General features: G+C 44.1%; 1 protein-coding gene across 1 annotated transcript in view; it reads right to left on the bottom strand.

The window, feature by feature from the left end:
* rimbp2a (RIMS binding protein 2a) overlaps positions 1–26,617 on the bottom strand; it is a gene marked incomplete at both ends in the record, with an annotated part of 119,275 nt that overhangs the window by 36,175 nt on the left and 56,483 nt on the right. The window contains 6 exons of the mRNA XM_083657321.1: positions 333–412; positions 863–1,026; positions 2,938–3,193; positions 8,417–8,467; positions 10,578–10,682; positions 22,046–22,168. Of these exons, the coding sequence (XP_083513447.1) occupies positions 333–412; positions 863–1,026; positions 2,938–3,193; positions 8,417–8,467; positions 10,578–10,682; positions 22,046–22,168 (779 nt within the window). The remainder of the gene's footprint in view (positions 1–332; positions 413–862; positions 1,027–2,937; positions 3,194–8,416; positions 8,468–10,577; positions 10,683–22,045; positions 22,169–26,617) is intronic.

Here is a 26,617-nt window from a genome sequence, read left to right as displayed (position 1 = left end):
ATATTTACTCGATTTGATTGCACTTGCAACTTTGCGATTGTCTTCCTACTTCTTATCTCTGGATATTGATGTGACCGCTACGCTGCATACAGACACTAAGACAAATTCCTCGTATGTAACTTGCATACTGTGGCAATAAAAGTGATTCTGATTCTGAAATAAATCACTTATGTACTATATCAAAATGACAAAAACAAGATGTCCCCTTTACCCTCTGTGTATTAGTACTGCACTGCTAACCGCAGAAAGTATATAAAAGGTGGTATTTCTATCATGCTACAGGAGTATGCACAAACTCCCTTCCCGTGTCCCAGAACACTGGTCTCATTCACCTGTAGCGGGCAGTGCAAAGGCGGACCTGGCCTGTGTAGCGAGGCTTGGACCTGGGCGCTGGGCTGGCCTCATCCTCCATCTGTAGAGAAACATGGGAATCAAGGGCCAGATTACTACTATACTTATTCACATGCACCTTTCATAACCAAGGCTCAGCCCAAGAATAAGTGTAGGTTGCAGCTACAGAAATCCCCATTGAGTTTAAAAAATACGACAAGCCAAATCAATGCCCTGGTCGTGAGCAGCATTTAGCATCACAGCTGTGTGGTTTGTTCTCATAAATAGATGCATATTTTCCCTGGGTGTTGATACACCACCGGGGTGTTATCCGTTTGTCTTCATGTGTGCTGTCAATATACATGAAACACTTTGAGCATTACGATGTTAAACGATGAGAAAGCAGAGAGGGGGTGTTCAACAGGGATGATATTGTGTGATGCACAAATAGATATTTTGCAACACACCTATTAAGATACAGTACACATGTGATGAAGTTTTTAGCTAACGGGGTGTCACCCAGCAGACCCACCTCTGAGGGGGTCACCTGTCGAGGGCTGCTGGGGCGGTCCGTTATCACGGTGCTGGATTTGACGGACAGCAGCCCCGGCCTATCTCTGTCGCCGGTCTGCTGCGGTGGGCAGGGCAAGAACTTGTAGATCAGCGGGGGCACGTCTGCTGCCACACTCTCATCGCCTGGGGAAACAGTGATTTGCATCGCAAATAAACAGCACCTGTCATTCCTTCTAGTAGTCGTAAACGGTTTTATTTGGTTAAGAGTAATAATGTACTAATGGCAACACAAGTTGAATTGGTAGTACATTTTTACAATGCTAAAGGTTTACATACGCAAAACACGAATAATAATTAAAACGGGATCTGCTCCCATTCGCTGCTCATTGCACAGCTAATTGATCTCCTGTTGAAGGAGGTATACAGCAAACACTCTATTCAGTTCCACTTCCACCACAGCCTTACATCTGCAGTGCACTACTGCTGCACACCACCGTGCTCCTTGGAGACAAACACAATGGAAAACTGCAGACAATAGAAAATTGCATTCTACAACAAAGTGTGGAAGCAGCTGAATCTGTGAAGGTAAAAGCAGCAGGGATCTACCGGATCATTTTGCTTTCCTGTGGTTAAGCGTGAGTATAATCATGCAGTATTAGCACCGCAATACTTTCTACAGGGTTCCCACACATTTTCATGGACAAAACTTTTCCATGGCTTTTCAAGGATCCATAATATAACTTCCATGTAATGTGAGGCGGTGACTCTGAATCAATACCAGAAATGATAAGACACACCTCTTTAGATGGGATTTACGTCAACATCGACAGAAATTTGCCGTAATGTTACATTACGTGGAAGGTTATCCATGTAAGATTACTAAAACATAAAGTTTTAGTAATCGACATAAAGACATAAAGTCGGCTGACAGCAAGGAGGTCCTGGGTTCGATTCCCGCCTGGGACGCTGTGGGCGCTGAGGGTGTGTCCCCCATCCCCATGTCCTCAGTGCCTACTGCCCAGGTGGGCTCGTCAAAAGGGCCTTTCTGTGTGGAGTTTGCATGGTCTCCCCATGCTCCCCTGGGGTTTCCTCCACATAGGAACCCCCTAGCCTGGGTAAACCCAGCCTTCAACGTGACGTCACAGGGTATGGCTGTAGCGTAAGTTTCTTTGTGATTGATAGCACATAGATGTCATGTGGAGGCTGGGTTTACCCAGGCTAGGAACCCCCCCCCAAAAAAAAACTTTCATTACACGCAACAAAATTCCATGACTTTTGAAAAACTTTCGAGGATTTGACTAATTCCATTACTTTTCCAGGCCTGGAAAACGAGATTTTGAAATGCCACGATTTTCCAGTTTTCCATGACTGTGGGAAGCCTGTTTCTAGTGGAGAGAAAGATCAAACAGGGGCCCCAGCTCCAGCACTTTGCAGACCTTTGCTCTTTGCCACACCGTCAAAATGTGAAAGATCTGCTGACTTGACTGTATTTGCTGGCGCTGCGGGTTAGAATGCTAATGGGTTAACCCACATTAACAGATGTCGTACATCAGGCCCGCGGTCAATTAGGAGAGATATTGATCATGAATAAGCAGTATTTCCCACCACTGGTATCCATCCCCGGTCAGGAATGAGCTGATCTAGTCATGATGTGAGCTGGATTAGATCTGATCTGATCAGATCAGATCACAAGCCCTTTTAATCACATGCAATCTGATGCTTTTATCTAAATTGTCTTGCAGTACCCCGAATGCATATGTTTCTAGTATGGGTGGACGATGGACCTCACTGGTAGTCAAACCTGTAACCCTGGTGGTGGTGTTGGTAGCAGAGTCTACCCGTTTGCCACAACGATGTGTCTTCTCAACAACACATTCCCAACTGATGCCACTCCCAAACACAGCAAGGTTTGTATGGTGGCTGTTTTGCGTGGATTTGCTTAGTTGTTCCCTTTTGTGTTAATCTATCATTGTAAAATAATGAATGGATAAAAAAAAAGTGCAACAAAATGGAAATGTGCCCAACTAGTTTCATTGTATTCTTACTCAAAAGTGACTATGATAGGGAGAGGAAGTAGTAAAAGTGCTGACCCACCTGTCTCTGGCTGGGTTGCAAGACTGTCGAGGATTTGTGAGAGTCTCTTCTCTGGTGAGAGGGGGATCTGGTTCTCTGGTGAGAGGGGGATCTGGTTCTCTGGTGAGAGGGGGATCTGGGATTTGGAGTAGGAATTAGTGTTCAGGACTGGATCCACTGGATCTGATTGCAGATGGAAATTCAGCAGCTCTTTCGACAGCTGGTGGAACTGTTCACGCTGTGACCTGCATTTCTGCTCCAGGTCGCGAACCTTGACCTTTTATAGACAAGGGATAGAGCAGTATAGTGATGGTGGGAATAGGGAATGGAGAGATCAGGAGGGAAAGAGAGAAAAAGTGAGAGAAAGAGAGAGAGAGAGAGAGAGAGAGAGAGATCAGTCATCATTGGCAAGAACACACACTTCATATGTAAAGCCTTCAGTTGCTATGGGATGTAGTTCATCATGTGTAATTCTATAGAGTCGTCTGAAAACGAGTCAGTGTCTTATCTGTTTGTGCCGATCAAAAGCAGAAGCAATTCAAAGAGGTTCCCGAAAGAGCCGTGTTCAGCATGGAGCTGCCTGTTACGTCAAACCCACTGCAGTCTAACCAAAGCATATGTGAAGAGTCTCTCTGCACTGCTGCAGCTGCTGCTACATACTGCAACATACTGCTCCATACTGCTACATACTGCAACATACTGCTCCATACTGCTACACTGCAACATACTGCAACATACTGCTACATACTGCTACACTGCAACATACTGCTCCATACTGCAACATACTGCTACACTGCAACATACTGCTACATACTGCTACATACTGCTCCATACTGCTCCATACTGCAACATACTGCTCCATACACACTGCTACACTGCTACATACTGCAACATACTGCTCCATACTGCTTCATAGTGCTACACTTTGATAACCAAGCCTGAGCTGAGCACTGCAAAGAGGTAAGAGGCTTATAAAAGTTACATACATGATCAGAACAGTATATATATATATATATATATATATATATATATATATATATATATATATATATATATATATATATATATACATACTGTTCTGATCATGTATGTAACTATATATGTATGTATATACACACACACACACACACACACACACACACACACACAGGTATGTGTGTTAGTGAGTTACAGATGGAGGCGTCTGCACCATAGCCTGCTTTGCAGTAGATAAGATGAAGGACGCTCCACCAGGGTATGTACTGAAGCTACAGGCGGAGCTGCTCTTCACCGTGCTCTGTGGTGAAACTAGAGTACACTTAGGAGTCTGAGGACTCAGCAGAAAGATGGGAGGAGGGAGGCTACAGTATATATCGTGGTTGGCGATGAATGGACATCGGGGAGCCATCACTGAGTTCTGATGGCGTTGGGAAAGCTGGGAAAAAGGATTGTGTCCGAATGCATGTGTGTGTGTGTGTGTGTGGTGTGTGTGTGTGTGTGTGTGTGTGTGTGTGTGTGTGTGTGTGTGTGTGTGTGTGTGTGTGTGTGTGTGTGTGTGTGTGTGTGTGTGTGTGTGTGCATGTAATACAAATGCATATCAGTAATGGGATCTAACTAAAGTCAAGGGAGATCTAAGATCTATTGGGTGATGGAGTGTACAGTACAGTACAGTTTGGAGCCAAGATTATAGGGATATCTAATTTAATTCAATCTCATTCAGTGATTGCACATATTGTATGATTGTCTCATTAGCACGGAATAGCCACTAAACGTCTTTGGAGCTGAAGTGATTCATTGGGAACACAGCAAATTGAAGGGAGATGAAAGTACTGTAATTCAGGGAGGAAAATAAATACCTGAAACATTCTGTCCTTATTGTTCTGTTCAGACAAAAAAAAGGGGAGGGGAAACAGATAAAAAAAATAATTTTGAAGAAAAATGACAAAAACATAAATAAAACCAAATGCCATTAAATACCATTGTAATGAATGCAAAGGTGAACAACACAAGACAACAACACATTGATCGGTTCAAAGAAATGTACAGAATTAATGCAAAGTCACAATGTAAACAATGCCAACACAAGCAGAAAGAACAAATACACGTGTGAAACAAGTCAACTGAACAAGCACTAAATGATTATGCAGTTGGGGAAAGCAGAATATGGTTTCATGGGAGGACGCAGTTTGTTTGACCCTGCAGACAGACGGCGAGGCTCTGTTGACCTTTCTGTTTGAGTGATCTGTGTTTGCCCATTAGTGCAGAGACACGGGCACGCGGACGGAAGAGACTTTAAATTGATTGGCTGGATTTGTAAGGAGAGGCGAGACTTTAGGACAGTGGAGTTGTGGTTTTTCCTGACCAAACTATCCTGTAAATGCGCCCCACCCTGTGTTTGTCTGAACCAAAGACTACACAGTAGTGGACTGGATGAAGATGTCTGTGTGGGAATATCAGGTCTTGTGAGTGAAGATCCAACTTCCCATAATCTGATGGTGGGAACCTTAAAGAGGAATACCACAAATTCTACACTGTATTATTAATAGGGGTGGGGGGGGGGAAATCGATACACCATAGTATCGCGATATTTTGCCTGACGATATTGTATCGATATTTGGACGCCAAGTATCGATATAATTTTTTTTTATCTTTTTTTTTGCAGGCCATGCCATGCCAGGCCACCGGGCATCTGCCCCGAAGTGCCCGATGTTGCAGGCCGCGCCTGCAGTGGCGTATTGAGTCCAGAGAAGCTTAATAATGTAGCCTACACAAAACAAAAAAACACTGCATGTTTTACTTCCGGTGAGGTCAAGGAAAAGGTAGGAAAAGGAGTTAGACAATATATCGAAATATCGCAATATTCAATATATCGCAATATTCAATATATCGCAATATCGGCGATATCGCAATATCGCAATACTATCGTATCGTGACTCAAGTATCATATCGTGGGCATCTGGTGATTTCCACCCCTAATTATTAACTATATCATTCGTATCCTATGTCTTCTCCCTATGGCCTGAGACAATACAATCAGTACATCTGAGCAGGAAAATCTCTCCGAAAGCTTTAAGTCAGAGACATGAAACTGTGACGTGTGATTTTGTATCAATGCGATGGACCTATGAGTGAACTAGGTAGATCAGAATCAGGGTCAGTTAAACGCTATTTTTGACATATTCCTCTCCCATTTTATTCCTAATTGTACTTGGCCATGCCCCCTGCTGTCCCGGCCATTGCTCCACCCCCTCTGCTGACTAGCCCATGCTTCCTCCCATACATAGTTTGGGTATCGTATCGTTTGGATTTATCCCATTTTTATCCCCCGTTAGTACTAATTTTAATTTATTTATCCTGGTTGCTGCTCCACCCTCTGCTGATCTGGGGAGAGCCGAAACTGGCTCCATGCTTCCTCCGAGACATGGGCAGTTAGCCAGCCGCTTCTTTTCACCTGACAGGGGAAGCTTCACCGGTAGGACATAGCACGTGGGAGGATCACGCTATTCCAACGAGTTCCCCTCCCTCCGAACAGGCGCCCCTAACGACCAGAGGAGGCACCACATCAGCAACCAGGATATTGCATATTTTTGGTGTGGGGTTCCTATATGAAGGAAACCCCCAGGGGGCATGGGGAGAACATTCAAATTCCACACAGAAAGGCCCTTTTGACGACCCCACCTGGGCGGTGGGCACTCGAGGACATGCGGACGGGCACGCATTCCTTCAGCGTTCACAGCGTCCCAGGTGGGAATCGAACCCAGGACCTTCGAGCTGTGAGGCGCCAGCGGATTTGAACAATTCTGATTCCGATTCTGCTCATCGATTTCGGTTCTTAACAATTCTCAATTCCGATTCTTTGAGGGGCGGGGTCAAAACTGGTCACATGCTTATTTCACAGAGGAAAAAATATTTAACCATGACACAAGTCATATTCAGATGATCATAACATTGTTTCTAATTCATTATCATCTTTTGTAAACATCAACAGTTTATGTATAACGTTTTAAATTAACACTTTATGTAGCAGTCTGTTTCCGCCACTTAATATGTTCGGGTAGGAACTTAGATTTCATGCAAAATTTGTTTAGGAATCAATAAGCAGAATCTAAAAAAAAAAAATCCCCCAACTCTACCGATACATGTGCAGTCGCCAGCTGCTTCTTTTCACCTGACAACGAGGAGTTTCACTGGCAGGACGTAGCGCGTGGAAGGATCACGCTATTCATAATAATAAATAATACATTTTATTTGGGGGCACCTTTCAAAACACCCAAGGTCGCCGCCGTAAAAGAACATAGTAAAAGATCATAGTCGGATAAAAACAGCAAGCATGGCAAACACCAGCATGGATAAAACAAGACAAGCATAGACACAAGAAAGATGAAGAAAAGATACAGGGTGGGGAGACGTATAGTCTGAGGTCAGGGATGAGGTCAGAGAAAACTGAGTGCTGTATAGGATTAAAGTGAGTAGGCCAGTTTGAACAGGTGGGATTTGAATGTGGTTATTATGGTGTCAGACTGTCGGATGTGTGGAGGTAGGGAGTTCCCCCCCAGTTCCCCTCCCCCCCTTCTTCCCCCGTGCAGTGCAGCAACCAGGACTCTCATACCCCACCGGCTTCCCGGTTGGAACATCTGACCAAGCCTGAAGTACCGCTGCCGGGTCTCCGCGGTGGTAGGCAAGTGCTTTTACCTCTAAAACTACACTACCCAGAGGCCCCAGTCCTGCAAATCTTTGCATAACATCCTAGCTCTTTGTAGCACCATTTACCATTTACCATTCTCATTTAGAGAATGCTGTAACTCAGTGATACTCAACTTGCGGCCCGCGATGGAATTGCACAAAAAATAAAATAAAAAAAATAATAACTTTTTACAGTGCACCTGAACGCAACATGCAAGATACCCGCTGAATAAGTGTCCAAATGTTCATGTCATTCTGGCCAATACTCCACTTCTGTTATAGCATTTCAGTCTGGAATATGGAATATCTTTCAATAATCTATAATTTAGCTGCTAAATTGTCAAATACTGCCGTCTGCTCGCTACCCAGGCACTTACTGTATGTATGTATGTACTTAACCTAACTAACTTAACCTAACTAACTATCCGGTGTGCACAACATTGTCAGACCAAACTCCGGCTGACACCCCAAAAACCTACAATCCGCTACAGAAAAATGTATATTGTTTGTTTATTAACTGGCCTCTGGCCTTCTATCATTTCACGAAAGTGGCCCCCGGGCAAAGCAAGTTGAGTATCCCTGATGTAACTGTTTCCCTGGAAAACTCCACAAATGTTTGGTGGACTAAAAAACGTAACCCGACCTTCCATGGGGGTGAATAACCAAGAAATTTTTACTTTAATGTCATTTGCACCTCACATCAATCTGATAGGCCTACTACACCTAACATATAGGATTTTCCCCCCAGCTCAAAACCGAGCTAGAAAGACAGTATTTCATTTCATGAATGTAACAGTGGGTGAGGCTTATAGTGCAGATCAGTGTTTGTGTATCGTACCTCTAACAGGTGCACTGCTCCGTCATGCTGGTGCTCAGCGTGAACCTGAGCCTGTGGAGAACATACAGAGACACAGTGACAGCTGACACAGCGATCAGACCATGAGGCAGAGTGGATAGCATGTAGCTGACATACTGTCAACCCAATAACGTAGCGCAGCGATGACATATTTCTATAGGCCAACACAGTAGTTAGCATTGCGCTCGGTTCCCTCGTGTGGAAGACAATGGAATTTTTCTATGGGGATTTTAGATGCCTGAAATACGGTCTGTGGTTAACAAAGGTTTTTGAAACTGTGACCTCTGTTATCAGCAAAATAATCATCACAAATGAACAGCACTTTTATGATTTCAGTCCCTGGAAACCAAAATCCACAAAAACCTTCCAACTATTAAATTTAGGGTCTTATGCGAGTAATTGTGTGCCTCAGAAAGTTAGTTGACGTTACTTTCAAACCTAACCCCAAAAATCGGCACTTTTCTACAAGGTCTGGATTTCCATTTCCTCATTGAAGAGAGCGGTGCGCGCGCTGCTAAAATGCATGATCTTATCACGTCATGAGATTTAATCGAATCACACACACGCATGCACGCAGGCGCGCACACACACACTGACACACACACAGTAGCGCAGCGGCAGAGATCTCTTCCTCTCTGCAAACCCTCTCTGTCTGTGCTATGCGCCGAGCAACGCGCGAACACACACACACACACACACACACACACACACACACACACACTCCATCTCTCTTTCCTTCTCTCTCTCTCCTTCTCTCTCTCTCTCTCTCTCCGTTAACGGAGAGAGAGGTCTCCTGCGAGCAGGTCTCCTCCTCCGAGAGAGAGAGAGAGAGAGAGAGAGAGGAGACCTGCTGCAGACGGGACACGCCCACACAGTCCGCGGGAGAAAATACACTCTAAAATCTAATTGATTCTCATGACTTTTGCCATGACTGTCAAACCTAAATTTATATAGGCTACTTTGCGACGTTCATCATCGTTCAAATTTGGCTGGTGGCTTATTAACATAGGTTCCCGTGATGTGATGAACTCAAAATGCTAAATAATAAATAAATAAAAATCTGGTTTCCAGGGACTTTAAGCATAAATGTGATCGCCAAAAATTGTGATTTTTCAGAAATCGCTTTAAAAATAAATAAAAGTGGTGTTCATTTATGAAGATGACCTTGCTTAACACAAAGGTCACAGTTTCATAAACTTTTGTTAACCACAGACCTTATTTCAGCGATCTAACCAAAATCCCCAGATCCTCATACACTACAAACATCCCATGAACCAGGCGATGCTAACTTCTGGGTGTTAGGACTTCTTGCTGATGAACATAAAGTGATTTATTTTTGGGGTGTGTCGGTGTCTACATAGTAGCCTCTGGTAAGAGTAGTTGGACAGCTGGATGAAAGTCACAATTTTTTGGTGTACTCAAATTTGCAACCCGATACTTTTGATATGGACTGCTCCCCTCCCTCTGCAGTGCAAGCCTCTTAGGTGTAACGGTAACGCTGGAGTTTCTGATTGTTGTTTCTATTCTCAACAGTCCCTCCAGGAGTTTTTTCATGATTGTTTACGATCAAAATTATGAATTTGCAGTGGCTTTTCTGAAGAATTGCAATGCAATCTGGTGAATTTGAAAAATTGTGTAATGCAAAATTGCAAGTTGCCGGAAATTGCGGGATTCCCGCGGCGGGAATATTGAAAATTTGCACGCCCCTGCAAATATTGCGGAGATTGCTTGAATTTGCATATTGTGATCGCAAAATCACAATTTCCTGGAGGGCCTTGCTAAACAATGATTTGATGTCAGTATGTGTACGATGTAAAGTTGAGTAGTAAATGTAGTGCTTTTCACCAGACAATCAAACATTATGAAAAACACTGACTGGAAGCTGCAATGCTCACGCAATGTGATCATTTTTGTGGGTATTTATTCACGGTCAGTACATTTTCACGTACACTTGTAGTTTATGACAGTGATTCCGCGAAAAATGGCTGCTAAACAAAAAGATGAAGGAAAGATGAAGATGGCATGAATTCTCCTATCAAGGGAAGAATGACACACGGCTCATATGTTAGAAAAATATATTATCCATTAAATGACCTATTTTTATCTTTGCATTTATTTTCTTTCTTTCTTTATTTGCTCGTACCCTTTGCAGTTGATTGATCTCCTTCTGCTTGGTGTGAAGGGCCACCAAGGCTTGTTCATGCTCTATCTGCAGCTGCTGCTTCAGCTCTGCAGCCTTGTGCATATGCTGTGGAGAGAGAGACAGAGACAGAGAGAGAGAGAGACAGAGAGAGAGACACAGAGAGAGAGAGAGAGAGACACCCACAGAGAGAGAGAGAGAGAGACAGAGAGAGAGAGAGAGACAGAGAGAGACAGAGAGAGACACACACAGATAGAGAGACAGAGAGAGAGACACACACACACACACACACACACACACACACACACACACACACACAGAGGATGTGGTTATAATCAAGAATGACATTTAAAAGTTTTGAACAGTATCACAGTGGAACTATTAGCCCCAATACCCAATAGCGAGGCAAAGTGGAACGTCACTTCCTGCTTCAGCACTGTACCAGAGATTTTCATCCGCCATTTATTTTCCCATAGACATTTCGTAAAATGCTTATAAAATAGTTGTACTTCATCGAACCAAACGGTTCAGCTAACGCTATAATCGGGAGAGACCATAGAACATTTCACTCGGACCAAAACAAAAAAATACATCAAAAAAATATTTTCTTTAAACCCGCATTTTTTTTAACGTTTTGGTACCAGTGAAATGTTATGCGATCTCTCCTGTTGCTAAATATATCTGTACCGTTTGGTTTGAACAAGTAAAACTATTTTTATACGCATTTTACAAAATGTGTATGGGAAAGTAAATGGCGGATGAAAATCTCTGGTACAGTGCTGAAGCAGGAAGTAGGCGGTCACTTTGCCTCTCTATAGACTATATTGAGGGTTTCAGTTTTGCTTAGACTTGGAGTGTCTGACCAGTAATCAAAATGTTGCTGTTGCACTCGCCTGGCACTGCTGTGAGATGGCTACCACACTACCAAAGTGCAGAATAGACATGCAGTCAAGTACTGTTCCACGTACAGTGTAGACATTTTTCTACTTCTCCTGCACTGCAAATGCGGAGTTTTGAGGACGAGTTTGCGCTATTCTTTACTAGCCACAAGCTAATGCCTGTACAGTTTCCATCTGTGATAACAGGTTCATTAACACATTCACTGCCAGCCGTTTTTCAATACTGTAGTTAGCTTCTGCCAGAGGGTTTTTTTGAGGATTCTGGCTCATCTTTCAAGAGCCGAGGATTCGTTTCTGTTAGGATTTTGTGAACACACAATATCTCAAAAGAACTAATAGAATGTGTGCTTTCTCTGTCTAAAAGAGTTAGTTTGTAGAGTTAGTAGTTATGTAAGCATTAGCAGTTGAATACAGCATGGTTTCAGCGTCGGAAAATTTATTCTGAGATAAACGGCTTTTTGTGAAATTCGATAGAACAGTCACTTTAACCATTCATTTGGCATCAGTAAGACGTCAGACATCTAAACAATAGTTTTGAACAGTAATTTCCTCCATAACAGCAGGAAACACCCCTCTCCTTCAAACTCCTCCCTCCGTGTGTGTTCTTCTTGGCTGCAGCGGGCGTGTCACAAGCTCGTTTCTGTTGCTGCTGTAACCTCGCGTCACCAGGCTCACTGCTTTGCTGCTGCTGTGCCTGTCTGCTGGCGGCCGCTGGGCAAGTCTGGATGGGGTCGCTCGTTTCTTGGGGTTCTGAGAGCTTTGATGAAGCTTTTGCGATTCTGGTCTTATTTATGCTGCGTGTTTCAAAGTGTGTTCCACCCGTAATCTATTATGCAAATTTGCAAAACCCCACCGCCAGCTCCCAAGCGCGAAAGCGTTTTCGCCAATCCATTTTCATGAGAATGGCTTCCTCACACTGCTTTTTGCTTGCCTTCCTCTAGAATGGAGAGCACTGTCGCCACTTAGTGGGTCGGTGGAATGGGTTGTACACGTTCGGTAGCTCCAATATTTTTATAGGAGACGTGGGGGGCATTGATCCACGTAGCACCGTCAAAATTTATTTTTATTTTTTTTGACGTCTCAACTCGTCATTGGCAGTCAACCGTTGGATTTTTTTTGACGAGTCAACTCGCCATTGGCAGTGAACGTGTTAAAACATAGTCAAAGAACAAGTGCAGTTCCACCAGCTGTAAAATTACAAAAGCAACATTCAGAAGAAAGTCTTCTTCTATTCTACCGCCTCTCCAATTACACCAATTAAACCATGGTCACACACTTCAAAACAATATCAAATGTGTAAACAGTTCCCTTTTTAACTACCCAAGTGTAAAAGCCTGGAGCATAAGTGTTAAGTTGAGTAAAAGTAGTAAGAAGGAAAGAGTGTTAGGCCATGTTCACATTACAGGCAAATCCGATTTGCTGATCAAGTCATTAATCATCATTATCTTGATTGGTTTCCCATATCTGATTTGGGAGTGTGTCCGCACTGCGACAAATCAGATTTTCAAGTCGGATCTGTGTGTCCAGACCTAAACAGCCTATCTGCATGGGTTGCTATGGTAACGACGTGGGCGTCAGTAAATACGTACGTTGGTGACGTGGTTTTCCTGCGCAGAAGCATTTGATGACGAGTTGCGAGTGACGTTTCAAATCAGATTTGGTGGATCTGCGCGTCCGCAATGAAGACACATCAGTCAAAAGCACATTTGAAGCAGATTGGAAACTACCTCCATAATGTGGTTTGGGACAAGTGACACAAATCAGACTTGGAGCGTCCAGACTCATAAAACCAATCTGGATAAAGTAATTAACACGTTCACTGCCAATGGCGAGTTGAGACGTCAAAAAAAAAAAAAAAAAATTTTTGACGGTGCTACGTGGATCAATGCCCCCCACGTCTCCTATAAAAATATTGGAGCGACCGAACGTGTACAACCCATTCCACCGACCCACTAAGTGGCGACAGTGCTCTCCATTCTAGAGGAAGGCAAGCAAAAAGCACTGTGAGGAAGCCATTCTCATGAAAATGGATTGGCGAAAACGCTTTCGCGCTTGGGAGCTGGCGGTGGGGTTTTGCAAATTTGCATAATAGATTACGGGTGGAACACACTTTGAAACACGCAGCATAAATAAGACCAGAATCGCAAAAGCTTCATCAAAGCTCTCAGAACCCCAAGAAATGAGCGAGCCCATCCATCCAGACTTGCCCAGCGGCCGCCAGGCAGACAGGCAGACAGGCACAGCAGCAGCAAAGCAGTGAGCCTGGTGACGCGAGGTTACAGCAGCAGCAGCAACGAGCTTGTGACACGCTCGCTGCAGCCAAGAAGAACACGCACGGAGGGAGGAGTTTGAAGGAGAGGGGTGTTTCCTGCTGTTATGGAGGAAATTACTGTTCAAAACTATTGTTTAGATGTCTGACGTCTTACTGATGCCAAAAATGAATGGTTAAAGTGACTGTTCTATCGAATTTCACAAAAAGCCGTTTATCTCAGAATAAATTTTCCGACGCTGAAACCATGCTGTATTCAACTGCTAATGCTTACATAACTACTAGCTCTACAAACTAACTCTTTTAGACAGAGAAAGCACACATTCTATTAGTTCTTTTGAGATATTGTGTGTTCACAAAATCCTAACAGAAACGAATCCTCGGCTCTTGAAAGATGAGCCAGAATCCTCAAAAAAACCCTCTGGCAGAAGCTAACTACAGTTTTGAAAAACGGCTGGCAGTGAATGTATTAATAGGTCACTATAAAGTCATTAATAGGTCACTAGGCCATGTTCAGACTAGGAGGCCAAATCTGATTTGTGAACTTTAGTGACCTATTAATGATTCTATCCAGATTGGTTTTATGAGTCTGGACGCTCCAAGTCTGATTTGTGTCACTTGTCCCAAATCACATATGGAGGTCTGGACACACAGATCTGACTTGAAAATCAGATTTGTGGCAGTGCGGACACACTCCCAAATCAGATTTGGGAAACCAATCAAGATAATGATGATTAATGACTTTATCAGCAAATCAGATTTGCCTGTAATGTGAACATGGCCAACACAAATCAGATTTGGCCTCCTAGTCTGAACATGGCGAGCTATTTACAGTATGTCTAGCATTCATATACATGTATCATGTCTAAGCTGCACTTCAAACTGCACTTCAGACTCAGTTCCACCCAAGCCGTCACACAAGGTCACCCACACTGAACCCCAAATCTACCCGCTCGCAAATGAGCCGAGTCATAACTAGATACAGTAGCATCCCTCCACAGAGTGACGAGTCATAACTAGATACAGTAGCATCCCTCCACAGAGTGACGAGTCATAACTAGATACAGTAGCATCCCTCCACAGAGTGACGAGTTGAGACCAGCTGCCATGGTGCAGAAACAGAGTTAAGGCCATAAGACGTTTCTCAGGACTTAAGAAGAAAAGGCAGCTTAGGAAGCTGTGACATCGATCATGTTCTCTCTGTGTTCTCTCTCCCTCAGAGAGAAGAAGAGCTTCTGAGTGGCTCGAGGTGTCCTGACTCCTAAGTCCTCCCTCGCTTCACATGATCAGGGGAGGGAGGAGGACTCGGAGCACTGGTGCTGGGTGAGAGGCCGTCACTGGAGCACGACTGAAAACGTATATATACAGTAGGGATGTCACAATATATCGTCCCACAAAATATCGCGATATCAAAACGTGACAATATGTCTCGTTGAGATGAAATCTCATATCGTTAAGAAAAAGAAACTGAACATGGTGGTTCACTGATCTGCATCTGATTGCATGCTCGCTCTCCTTTTCATTGCTTTGTTTGAACAGACGAGAACGGTTACAGACACGAGGATGAAAATGGTGAAATGACTCAAATTAGCGTGGAGGATGCCCCCTCAACTTACAAATCGATCGCAAAAGAACATTGTTAAAGTATCGTATCGTATCGTTATCGTGAACCCAATATCGTGTATCGTATCGTGAACTGAGTGTATCGTGACACCCCTAATATTCAGGGAAGATTTGCCCGAGCACACCTTCCCTTTCAGCAACACCCTGTGTTCTGTAGAGACAACATGAGCGCCCAATACAAACATTCCGGCTCATTTGCTCGAGTCTGAACCCGAGTTCCATCGTTCACCACAGGGGAGGTTCACATAGCCTCGTTGGATGGATAATTTTTTGGTATTCTCATCATCATCATCATCATCGTCATTGTCATTATCATTGTCAGCTGTGACAAGCCACTTCACTGTAGGACAACTCGTTCATTTGTCGACGACCTGTGGTTGGTTTGACCTTTACACTGCTTGGATGCTAGGAGGAAGGCTCATTGAGATGAGATGTTCCTGTGTTAGAGAAGAAACGTGGTGACAATGAGCATCTAGTTGCATCTAGAAGTTTCAAATGAAGAACATTTGCGTGTGTTTTTTTCCGCCCCCAAAACGCCACTATACTGCGGGTGCAAGACGCCACTATACTGCGGGTGCAAGATGCCACTATACTGCGGGTGCAAGACGCCACTATACTGCGGGTGCAAGATGCCACTATACTGCGGGTGGAAGATGCCACTATACTGCGGGTGCAAGACGCCACTATACTGCGGGTGCAAGATGCCACTATACTGCGGGTGCAAGATGCCACTACACTGCGGGTGCAAGATGCCACTATACTGCGGGTGCAAGATGCCACTATACTGCAGGGTGCAAGACGCCACTATACTGCAGGTGCAAGATGCCACTATACGGCGGGTGCAAGATGCCACTACACTGCGGGTGCAAGATGCCACTATACTGAGAGTGCAAGATGCCATTATACTGCAGGGTGCGATATGCCACTATACTGCGGGTGCAAGATGCCACTATACTGCGGGTGCAAGATGCCACTAGACTGTGGGTGCAAGACGCCACTATACTGCAGGGTGCAAGATGCCACTACACTGCGGGTGCAAGACGCCACTATAATACTGCGGGTGCAAGACGCCACTATACTGCGAGTGCAAGATGCCACTATACTGCGGGTGCAAGATGCCACTATACTGCGGGTGCAAGACGCCACTATACTGCGGGTGCAAGATGACACTATACTGCGAGTGCAAGATGCCACTATACTGCAGGTGCAAGATGCCACTATACTGCGGGTGCAAGACGCCACTATACTGCGGGTGCAAGACGCCACTATACTGTGAGTGCAAGATGCCACTATACTGCGAGTGCAAGATGCCACTATACTGCGGGTGCAAGATGCCACTATACTGCGGGTGCAAGACGCCACTATACTGCGAGTGCAAGATGCCACTATACTGCGGGTGCAAGATGCCACTATACTGCGGGTGCAAGACGCCACTATACTGCGGGTGCAAGATGACACTATACTGCGAGTGCAAGATGCCACTATACTGCAGGTGCAAGATGCCACTATACTGCGGGTGCAAGACGCCACTATACTGCGGGTGCAAGACGCCACTATACTGCGAGTGCAAGATGCCACTATACTGCGAGTGCAAGATGCCACTATACTGCGGGTGCAAGATGCCACTATACTGTGGGTGCAAGACGCCACTATACTGCAAGTTCAAGATGCCACTATACTGCGGGTGCAAGACGCCACTATACTGCAGGTGCAAGATGCCACTATACTGCAGGGTGCAAGATGCCACTATACTGCGGGTGCAAGATGCCACTATACTGCGGGTGCAAGATGCCACTATACTGCGGGTGCAAGATGCCACTATACTGCAGGTGCAAGACGCCACTATACTGCGGGTGCAAGATGCCACTATACTGCAGGGTGCAAGATGCCACTATACTGCGGGTGGAAGACGCCACTATACTGCAGGGTGCAAGATGCCACTATACTGCAGGGTGCAAGATGCCACTATACTGCAGGGTGCAAGATGCCACTATACTGCAGGGTGCAAGATGCCACTATACTGCAGGGTGCAAGATGCCACTACACTGCAGGGTGCAAGATGCCACTATACTGCAGGGTGCAAGATGCCACTACACTGCAGGGTGCAAGATGCCACTATACTGCAGGTGCAAGATGCCACTATACTGCAGGTGCAAGATGCCACTATACTGCGGGTGCAAGATGCCACTACACTGCGGGTGCAAGATGCCACTATACTGCGGGTGCAAGACGCCACTATACTGCGGGTGCAAGACGCCACTATACTGCAGGGTGCAAGATGCCACTATACTGCAGGGTGCAAGATGCCACTATACTGCAGGGTGCAAGATGCCACTATACTGCGGGTGGAAGATGCCACTATACTGCAGGGCAGAGTCCTGCACCGGGTCGGGGTTCCGCGGGGCCCCGCCGGGTACCCGCAAAAAAACGCGGGGGCGGGTAAAAAATACACTTCTGTAAATTGGTGGGTCGGGCGGCGGGTAAAAATTTACTAAATGCGGACGGGCGGCGGGTGGAACAACGACAACGTATGAGCCATGTATGTTTTTCTGTTGCACTCAGATGGAGGCAGGGGGTGTGTCTGGCAGGGGGGGTGTCTGGCAGCTGGTCTGACTCGAAGAGGAGAAAAGTTTCTGACGCACGTTTTCGCTTTGTTTACATAACCAGCATCGTTTCAAGTATGCGCATACTGTGCAATGTGTGACGCTATATGGACTGCACAAAACATTCAAAACTCAGCTGCGGTCAAGGTGATTGATTGGAGACAATACGAGTCGGACAGATAATATAGTAGGCTAACGTTAGCTTCCAGTCAAACATACACACTGGCTGTTTTCATAGCAACAGGCAACACCATGTCATGGATGGATAGCGTGAGAGTGGAGAGGTCTCATCCCAACGTGGATTTACGTTCCTCCAACAGCAATCATAAAGGCAGTATGGATTATACCGGACATATTGGAAATAGCTGGTAAATCACTTTGCTTGCTGTATTACTGTCTGTGTCTGATAGCAGAGCTATCCAGCTGGTTAGTGAGCTAGCAGCTGCTAAAAGCTAATTAATGTAGGCTACATCAGCTGATGAGTCTCGGCCAGAAAGACTGCTGTTCGCCTCCCGTGTGAAACGGTGGCAGTTTCATTAGGTTCACTGCAAAATGTTTGCACTGCAGATTAACGGTTATTATATATATGCGGTTCCGGGTCGGGGGGCGGGTCTCATGTCTGTGGGGCGGGGTGGGTTGCGGTACTGATTGATCATATGTGCGGGTTCGCGGAGCGGGGTCGGTACTGCACGTCGCGGGGCCGGGCGGAACCGGGTCTTGAAAATCAGACCCGCGCAGGACTCTGCTGCAGGGTGCAAGACGCCACTATACTGCAGGGTGCAAGACGCCACTATACTGCGGGTGCAAGATAAAAAATGCAGAAATAGCCACAGCAGGTTGATAACCTATTGCTTTGCCGGTACGATATAAAAAGATGTGCCCTCTCTACATTTTTAACTGCCCCCTTAGTCACTTCATGCCGGCGCCAGGCCTGATGTTCTGCTTTGTCTCTCTCTCTCTCTCTCTCTCTCTGCGTTCTCCACCCACTGTATAATTTTCCCTAACACATGGTCCGGCTGTCCACATAATCAATACAGAATGAGAAAGTGACAAACCTTTCTTTTCTGTACTAGGGAGGGAGTGGGTCAATGTTTCTCTGATGGGTCCATTTCTCTCTCAAATATCCCTACAAACAGACAATCGATGGGAGATGTAGGGAGGCGAGGGTTTGTAATGAGAGTGCTTTACACAGTGCAATGGGACTGTGTCTGATTACTATCGGCAGAGCACAACATGATGAAAGAGTCCCCCCGTGAAACGAATGGCACTTCACCTCCAGTTACATCAATTTCTTATACGCTTTTCTTAGCAAACAAACACATTTATTTATTTATCTACAGTATCTATCTATCTATCTATCTATCTATCTATCTATCTATCTATCTATCTATCTGTCTATCTATCTATCTATCTATCTGTCTATCTATCTATCTATCTATCTATCTATTTTCTTAGCAAACAAACACATTTATTTATTTATCTACAGTATCTATCTATCTATCTATCTATCTATCTATCTATCTGTCTATCTATCTATCTATCTATCTATCTATCTATCTATCTGTCTATCTATCTATCTATCTATTTTATTAGCAAACAAACACATTTATTTATTTATCTATCTATCTATCAAGTTATTTATTTATGTATTTATTTATTTATGTATTATTATTATTATTATTATTATTTTTTTATGTATTTATTTATGTATTTATGTATTTATTTATTTATTTATTTATTTAACCAGGTGAGTCCCATTGCGATTGAAATCTCTTTTTCATGGGAGCCCTGGCTGGGGCAAGTCAAAAAGGGAGAGATGTGAATGTGAATGTTTCCAAGGTCTGACAAGTATTCCAATCCTGATGAATGGGGTGAGGATGGTGGACAGATAGGAAATCAAGAGATTCCAAAGATAATGCAGTACAGGTAAGGTGATTTACGGAAGAGCGAGTGTGTTTTTTAAAAGTGATTTAAAAGAATCCGCTCGTTCCGTGACATGCCAAAGATCCAGACCACCTTTTCAAGTGGATCCTGTCACGGTTCCCTGTTGCGCGCCCGGGCGCGGAACGGAACGGAACGGAACGGAACGCAACGTTCACACTCGTCAAATGTTTCAAAACTGGGGTTAATTTGGGGACAAGTGTGCTCGGGAACGGCACCGGGGGCGCCAGTGAGAAAGCAGCCTAAAACTAAGATCCGAGTCAATGAAAACACCAACGTTTTGGCAACTGGTTTCACATTAACGGACATAATGCCCAGATGATCTGTGGACTTTGGTGGGCCAAAGAGGACGATCTCTGTTTTGTCCGTATTTAACAGGTTTTGTGAGATCCAGGCCGTATTCATAAAGCTTCCTAGTACTAAAGCTGTGTTCACACCGAGATATTTATTTTTCGCTCTGTCGCTCAAGTCAACCCTTTGGAATCGCTCTGTCGCTCTGTTTAAATCGCTCATCAACAGGCACACGAAATGACGGACATGTGGGGGATATAACGTTACGCAATGTCATGCTGTTTGTCCACTACGAGCCACCGTCATTGTTTACAAGCTAAAGCCTATCAGCGTGCTCCTAATGCGAGCTGCATACCGGTAGTACAGACTTCACTTCATGTCAGCTGTCAGCCTGTCAATGCGGTTTGTTGCCACACAATAAACAAGCGGTTTGTTCCAAGCCAGAGTGATCCTTGACTCGCTCTCACACGGCAGCCAATCAGCATTGAACAGCGAGCGACTGATGCCAGCGTATTTTCGCTCGAGTTGGAATATTTCATCTTGAGCGACGAGCGTATTTTCTCCCTATCGCTCTGTCTCTGCCGCTCGGACGCCCAGCGATTATTCTCCCAGGCGAATATACGCTCAATCGCTCGTTTGCATTGACTTTGTATGTAAACTCGACGCCAGCGACAAACTTTAATAGGTCGGTGTGAACGCACCTTAAGAGTTGCTCTTAGTGACGAAATTCTAAGAAAATTCTTAGAATTATGACGTTTTGTAAGAATTTCCCCTTAAAGTTAGGACTAGATCCTGGTAAAGATAAAAGTTACTCACAAAACACCTTAGCCCTTAAGAGAGCTCCTAAGGTGGAAAACTGATAAGAGGAGGGAGGAGGACTTTTAAGAGGCTTGAGAGTTTCTTTAGCAGAGGAGAAAATGGCAGAAAGACAGAGAGGTAGGATCAATATTCTCCAAACTGTGAATTGTGCTAACAGTAAGCATTGCTCCTCCGTCCAGTTAGGTTTTCTTCTTCTGCGTGTTTCCATTGCAATCAAGGAAATTGATGACAGCTGAGTCAATTTCCCCTGAAATTACCAGCATGGCAAATAAACATATAAATAAATATAAATTGAAGAAAATAACCACCGCACACTTAAATTGACTTACTGAGATTGATTTATCCTTTGTGCTATATAAATAAATATATTAACTGTCAGCATGTGAATACTGCACAAGTCTGTGTGTTCAAACATTTTGTAGCTAATTTTAAAGTCTGGCTTACTTTATTTAATTAATTAATTTTATTTTTTATGTATTACTTTATTTGAGTTGTTCATTACATAAAATAATATTCATAATTTCACCATGTCTTAATACAGACAAAATTCTATGAACGGTTTATTTCACTGTCCATTCTATCACTGAGTGTGTTTTTCTTTTTTTCTTTGTTGATCAACCAATCACAGCTTCTAAAATAATGAGTCCTACCTAGCAACGGGGTCAACCACACCTCCTCACTAAGATCAAGGTTTCTGTCATTTCCTTCCTCAGAGTTGCTCTGAGAACTTTCCTAACTCACTCCTAAGCTCAGACTCCTGGCTAGAAGTTTTGAGGCTAAGTTAGGAGCTCTCTGAGAGAGGATTCTCACAATGTTTGTGCATACGGCCCCAGGCCTTTAAGCAAGGCAGCAGGCCTTTAAGCAATCTACACTCCCAGAAGTTGGGGATTTGATTGGGACATCATCCGCATAACAATGAAAATGGAGGTTATGATTGTGGATAACGTGGCCCAGAGGGAGCATATACATTGAAAACAGTAAGGGGTATGAATGAATGACATGGGGGAATGGAGGGTAAAGTCTCACCTTCAGAACCTGTTCCAGGGTCTCCACTTTGTCTTGGAGTTGACCCCTCTCCTGTTGGGCCACGTCTCGCTCCTGGCTCACGACACCAAACGTCTGTCTCAGTTGGTCGTAGTCTGAGCGCACCTGCATCGTCCACGCAGAGAAGGATGCAGGGTGCGAGAGGAAGAGAAGAGGAAGAACGAGAGAGGACGTCAGCAACATGGAGATGAGAGACAGAGAGACCGTGGCAAAGGCAAACCAGAGCAACATCAGAGCTGAAACACCTCCATTAGAGCTGGGTATCGGTATACCTCAGAGGTCCTCAAACCTTTTGGCAAGGACGGTCCTTGAAGGACCATACTGACAAATTAGACCACAGACCCCCAGTCCCCCACTTAATCAGATTTTGTCCCAGGGGTCCCCCATCTGATATGATTTCTGCTTTTAGATGTTTTATCACAGGAAGTGTATGAAACCCATACATTCTGTGATCGTGTTACTTGTGAATGGAATTATAGTGAAAATAAATTATTCCCCTTTTTCCTGGCGACCCCCTGCTGGGAAACCCCTGGGGGTCCCCGGACCCCACTTTGAAAACCACTGGTTTAGGTGTGTCATGGTATCAACTGAAATAACCCAGTACCGAGTAGTATCGAAACGTATCAGTCAAACGATACCTGCATTCGATCCTTTTTGTACACAGATCTCTAAAAAAAATGTCTATTTATATGTTTTTTTCTTACAGCCAATCACCGCGAGCGTTCTTCGATTGGACGCGACGTGTGATTGGCCCACTACCCCCAGCAGCCACAGCCCATACAGTCTGTGGTGGTGAAGTTGAGCGCTGTGTTATGTGACGGAGTTGGCAGTTCATTGTGCCGAGGGGGGGGGGTTAAGTACAGTATAGAGACACTGCATGAAATAGGCCACGCCCATCACGGGGGAAAAGCTCAGTTCACTTCCATACACCAGCGTCATTTTCCTTGAATTAAACATAGCTAAAAGCTGTTGTGTGGTGGGGCTGCACAGACAACAAATGTAAAAAATCGCCAGTTAAAGTTTTTTTGTACTCCCGAGGAAAACAAGGAAGCCATTGAGAATTGGCGAGAAGAGAAATGTGGATGTTGCTGTCAATGAAGTAAGTTGGAGTGTTCATCTTCCGTATATACGATCTTTTTGTGCAACACCCGGCCATATAGGAGAACGCCAGGATTGGACGGGAGTTTGTGTTTTCCCCCGTTTTGGCCGTGGTTTCTGAATGACGACGCGCTCCGCAGTGTCTCTATAGGACGAATCAGCGTGACGTCACTTGCCACCCAGAAATGCGGAACCCGGCGGCAGTTAATAGTATGAGTTGTGCCAAACAAACGTTAATATCTCAAAAACTATACATCACATCGCGTATATTTTGACATTCTGAGTGAGAGCAGAAGTAGCTCAAGAGTTTGATGTATAATCTATACATATAAGTTCTCTCTTTACTCACTTAGTTGAAGGTACTGGTATAGTAATTTTTACCAGCATTAATGGCCATTCCCCTTTTCTATTCCTTTCAGTTGCAGAATTTATCCACTTATTTTCTCCTCCCCCCTCCTCCGGTGACATGCATACAAATCTGGTGATCTTTGTTCTTGCACAAGATTGCAATTTTATGATTTATCAATTTTTTTAATGGTTGATTGGGAGGTGGTTCACAGCATGGAGAGAAATTAATCATCACAGTTCCTATATAGCCTTTCTGAGAGAGCTGCTGACTTGAGTGTTCTGCCTGTAATTTTTTTCCACCAGAGGCCTGGAGGTAGCAGGCTGGTTCCTCTGGAGTCGGCCATATGAGAAAGAGGCCTCACAGGATCTATCAAGAGCATTCCTCAGCCACACACACCAATCTTCTCCTTAATTAAGGTGACAGAGAAGCTTGCTTAAGGTAACTCAGGCCGCTGCTGCTGCAGAGGAAATGAGTTCATTTATATTGTGAATCCCTGTGCTGTGGGATTTATGATTGGAGCTGAGCTGCACCGTCAGAGGTCCAGCACCATCTAAAACTACATAAGCTTCTGGTTGCATATAACGATTGTATGCGGATTTTGATGAAAAAAACCTAGGTGGAGTAGTGCAAGTGCCCTGTTTATGTAAGGCAGGAGTCTACACTTGTCAGGCCCTCCTTAGAAACCTAATGTATAAATTTATCGGCAGACTAAATGTGTCCCAGAATGCCATCATAGTACTGCTAACCAACCCTGTGTTTAGTGCTGTGAGATACAACTCACGAATGTGGTGCTATTGGTATAGGTGCATTCTATAGATGTTAATTCTTTCTTGTGTGTTTTATTTTTGTGTTGTTCATGTATGTGTTTTTCTATGGACCTTGTGTCTGAGAATAAAAGTTGATTGATTGATTGATTGATACATGATGGATCAAATCAAATATCACTATATATATATCTCACTATATATATATCACACACATATATATATATATATATATATATATATATATATATATATATATATATATATATATATATACCGGTATACATATATATATATATATATATATATATAATATCGATATTGTAAGGATGACATTGGTGCTTTCACTAAATATTTACACAATGAGATTTTTTCTAAATAATTATCAGTAATGAGGATATATAATGCCTACGTGGATAAAGGGAAATAATAGAACAGAGAACAGTCTGGTAAGTTCAGAAAATTAATTCATTCGTTTCTGTTTCCCCCCCCCCCTTCATTAAAGAGAACGGGCAGTTCGCCTCCCTGGAGTTTTGTTTAGGTTTTTTAGCTGAGACAGCTGATTAGGAGACAGAGCAGGAAAAGTAGTAGAGACATCTTTGAGATCTATCTTCCAACCCCACGATGGAGAAAGCAGCGTCTGATGAGCCGGGAAGGAAGGAAGGAAGGGTGGGGAGTGTCCACTCCTTCACTGTTATTTACAGAGTCACTACATCTTATCACTCTCTCTTATCACTCCACCACCTCCTTGTTCTCTGTATCTCCCTCGCTCTGTCTCTTCCTCTTAACTTCACTCTCTTTCAGTCTGTCATTGTCTCTTGTGTTCAATACCTCTGCCTGTATCTTTGCCACGGTTGCCCTTACAAGCCGACTGTATTTGTTCATATGTGTAGTGTAGTCAAGGGCGAATACCTGGTTTCACAAGTGGGGGGGGACACAATAGAATGTGGAGCGCCGACCCTCTAGGGGGGTCCGGGGGCATGCCCCCCTGGAAGATTTTTTTTTTACATTTTAAAGTAAAATGCATCAATTTGGTGCACTCTGAGGGGAAGATTAAGAGGCTAGATCTATGAAGAACTACACACATCACTAAATAGATGCCTTTTAGACACCACCTCCTCCAACTCATCAGAGCTCTGATATGAAAGCAGGTGACATGAACAAGGCATAGAACAATACTGATGTGAAAGCCAGAGCCATATTGAAATCACGTTGGTTGTATTATTATTATTATTATTATTATTATTATTATTATTATTATTATTATTAGTGTGCTTTATTTTAAATTCAACCATGTTCACTTCCTCTCTTCACCTAACCCTTTATACAGCAGCAGGGACGTGCAGAGAATGTTAGAGGGGCAAGGGCTGGCAAAAACGTTTTAACGTTTTTAGCCAGATTTAGAGGAATATCTTATTTTAAATTAACATTTGGATGATACTTGTCACAGAAAAATAACTCCACAAACTGAATAATATTAGCACAAAAGTTAAATTTGCTGTTACAATACTGTGAGTGCTGCCTTCAGGGACGGCTTGGAAAGGGGAATTTCCATACAGAGCGCCATTAGAAATGCATTCAGGGTCTGGAGAGGGCACTTTTTACAGACGAGGAAATCCATGGCAATCTTTTGGAGTAGCCTATAGCTTATAATTAACAACTCAATTAACATTCTCTGCCATAATATGATGGCTGGTCAAACAGTAGCGTATTAAGCATGATTTTTTCAGTTTACCCACGATTTTTTCAGTTTAAAAAGTGGGGGGGAAATGTCCCCCCTGTCCCCAGTGGAAAATTCTCCCCTGAGTGTAGTCTCTCCCCAGACTCCAATGTTAGGTTGAATCGCTCTGCATAGTACATAATAGAGTACTGCATACATAAAAGCTGCTGCTTTGAGGGGCGGGTCTAGGGGGGGGGGGTCAAAAATGAATGACTGACAGGTCGTTAGCACCAATGAGTGGTTCATTTTCAAAAGTCAACAGATTCAGGATGGGTGGGCGCCCCTGATCGCTAAAGACATCACTAACCAGTCACTGTCCAGTATTTCCGACACCAGTTTGGAGCTAGAGGTGTCCCAGACCCAGAGAGAGAGATCTGCAGCATGCAGTAACGTAGTGGGTCTAACAGTCTCTGACACAGGGGGACGACTGTCGCCAAGAGAATCATTCTGAAGGAATGGAAGTCCCCCCCCTCTCCACCTTCTTTTCAGCTGTGGTTGACGGACATGGTCTCAGTTATATGGAGAGAGAGACTCAGATTCCTGAGGACAAACTCACTTAAAAGATTTTCATCTTTTCTGGGAGCCGTTTCTGGCCTACTTTGACCAGCTGATTTCTCATGGAC

The sequence above is a fragment of the Poromitra crassiceps genome (genome assembly GCF_964638095.1).
Source record: "Poromitra crassiceps genome assembly, chromosome: 21".
NCBI lineage: Eukaryota > Metazoa > Chordata > Actinopteri > Beryciformes > Melamphaidae > Poromitra > Poromitra crassiceps.
Note: the sequence above shows the minus strand (reverse complement) of the source record. Positions and strands in the feature narration are given on the sequence as shown.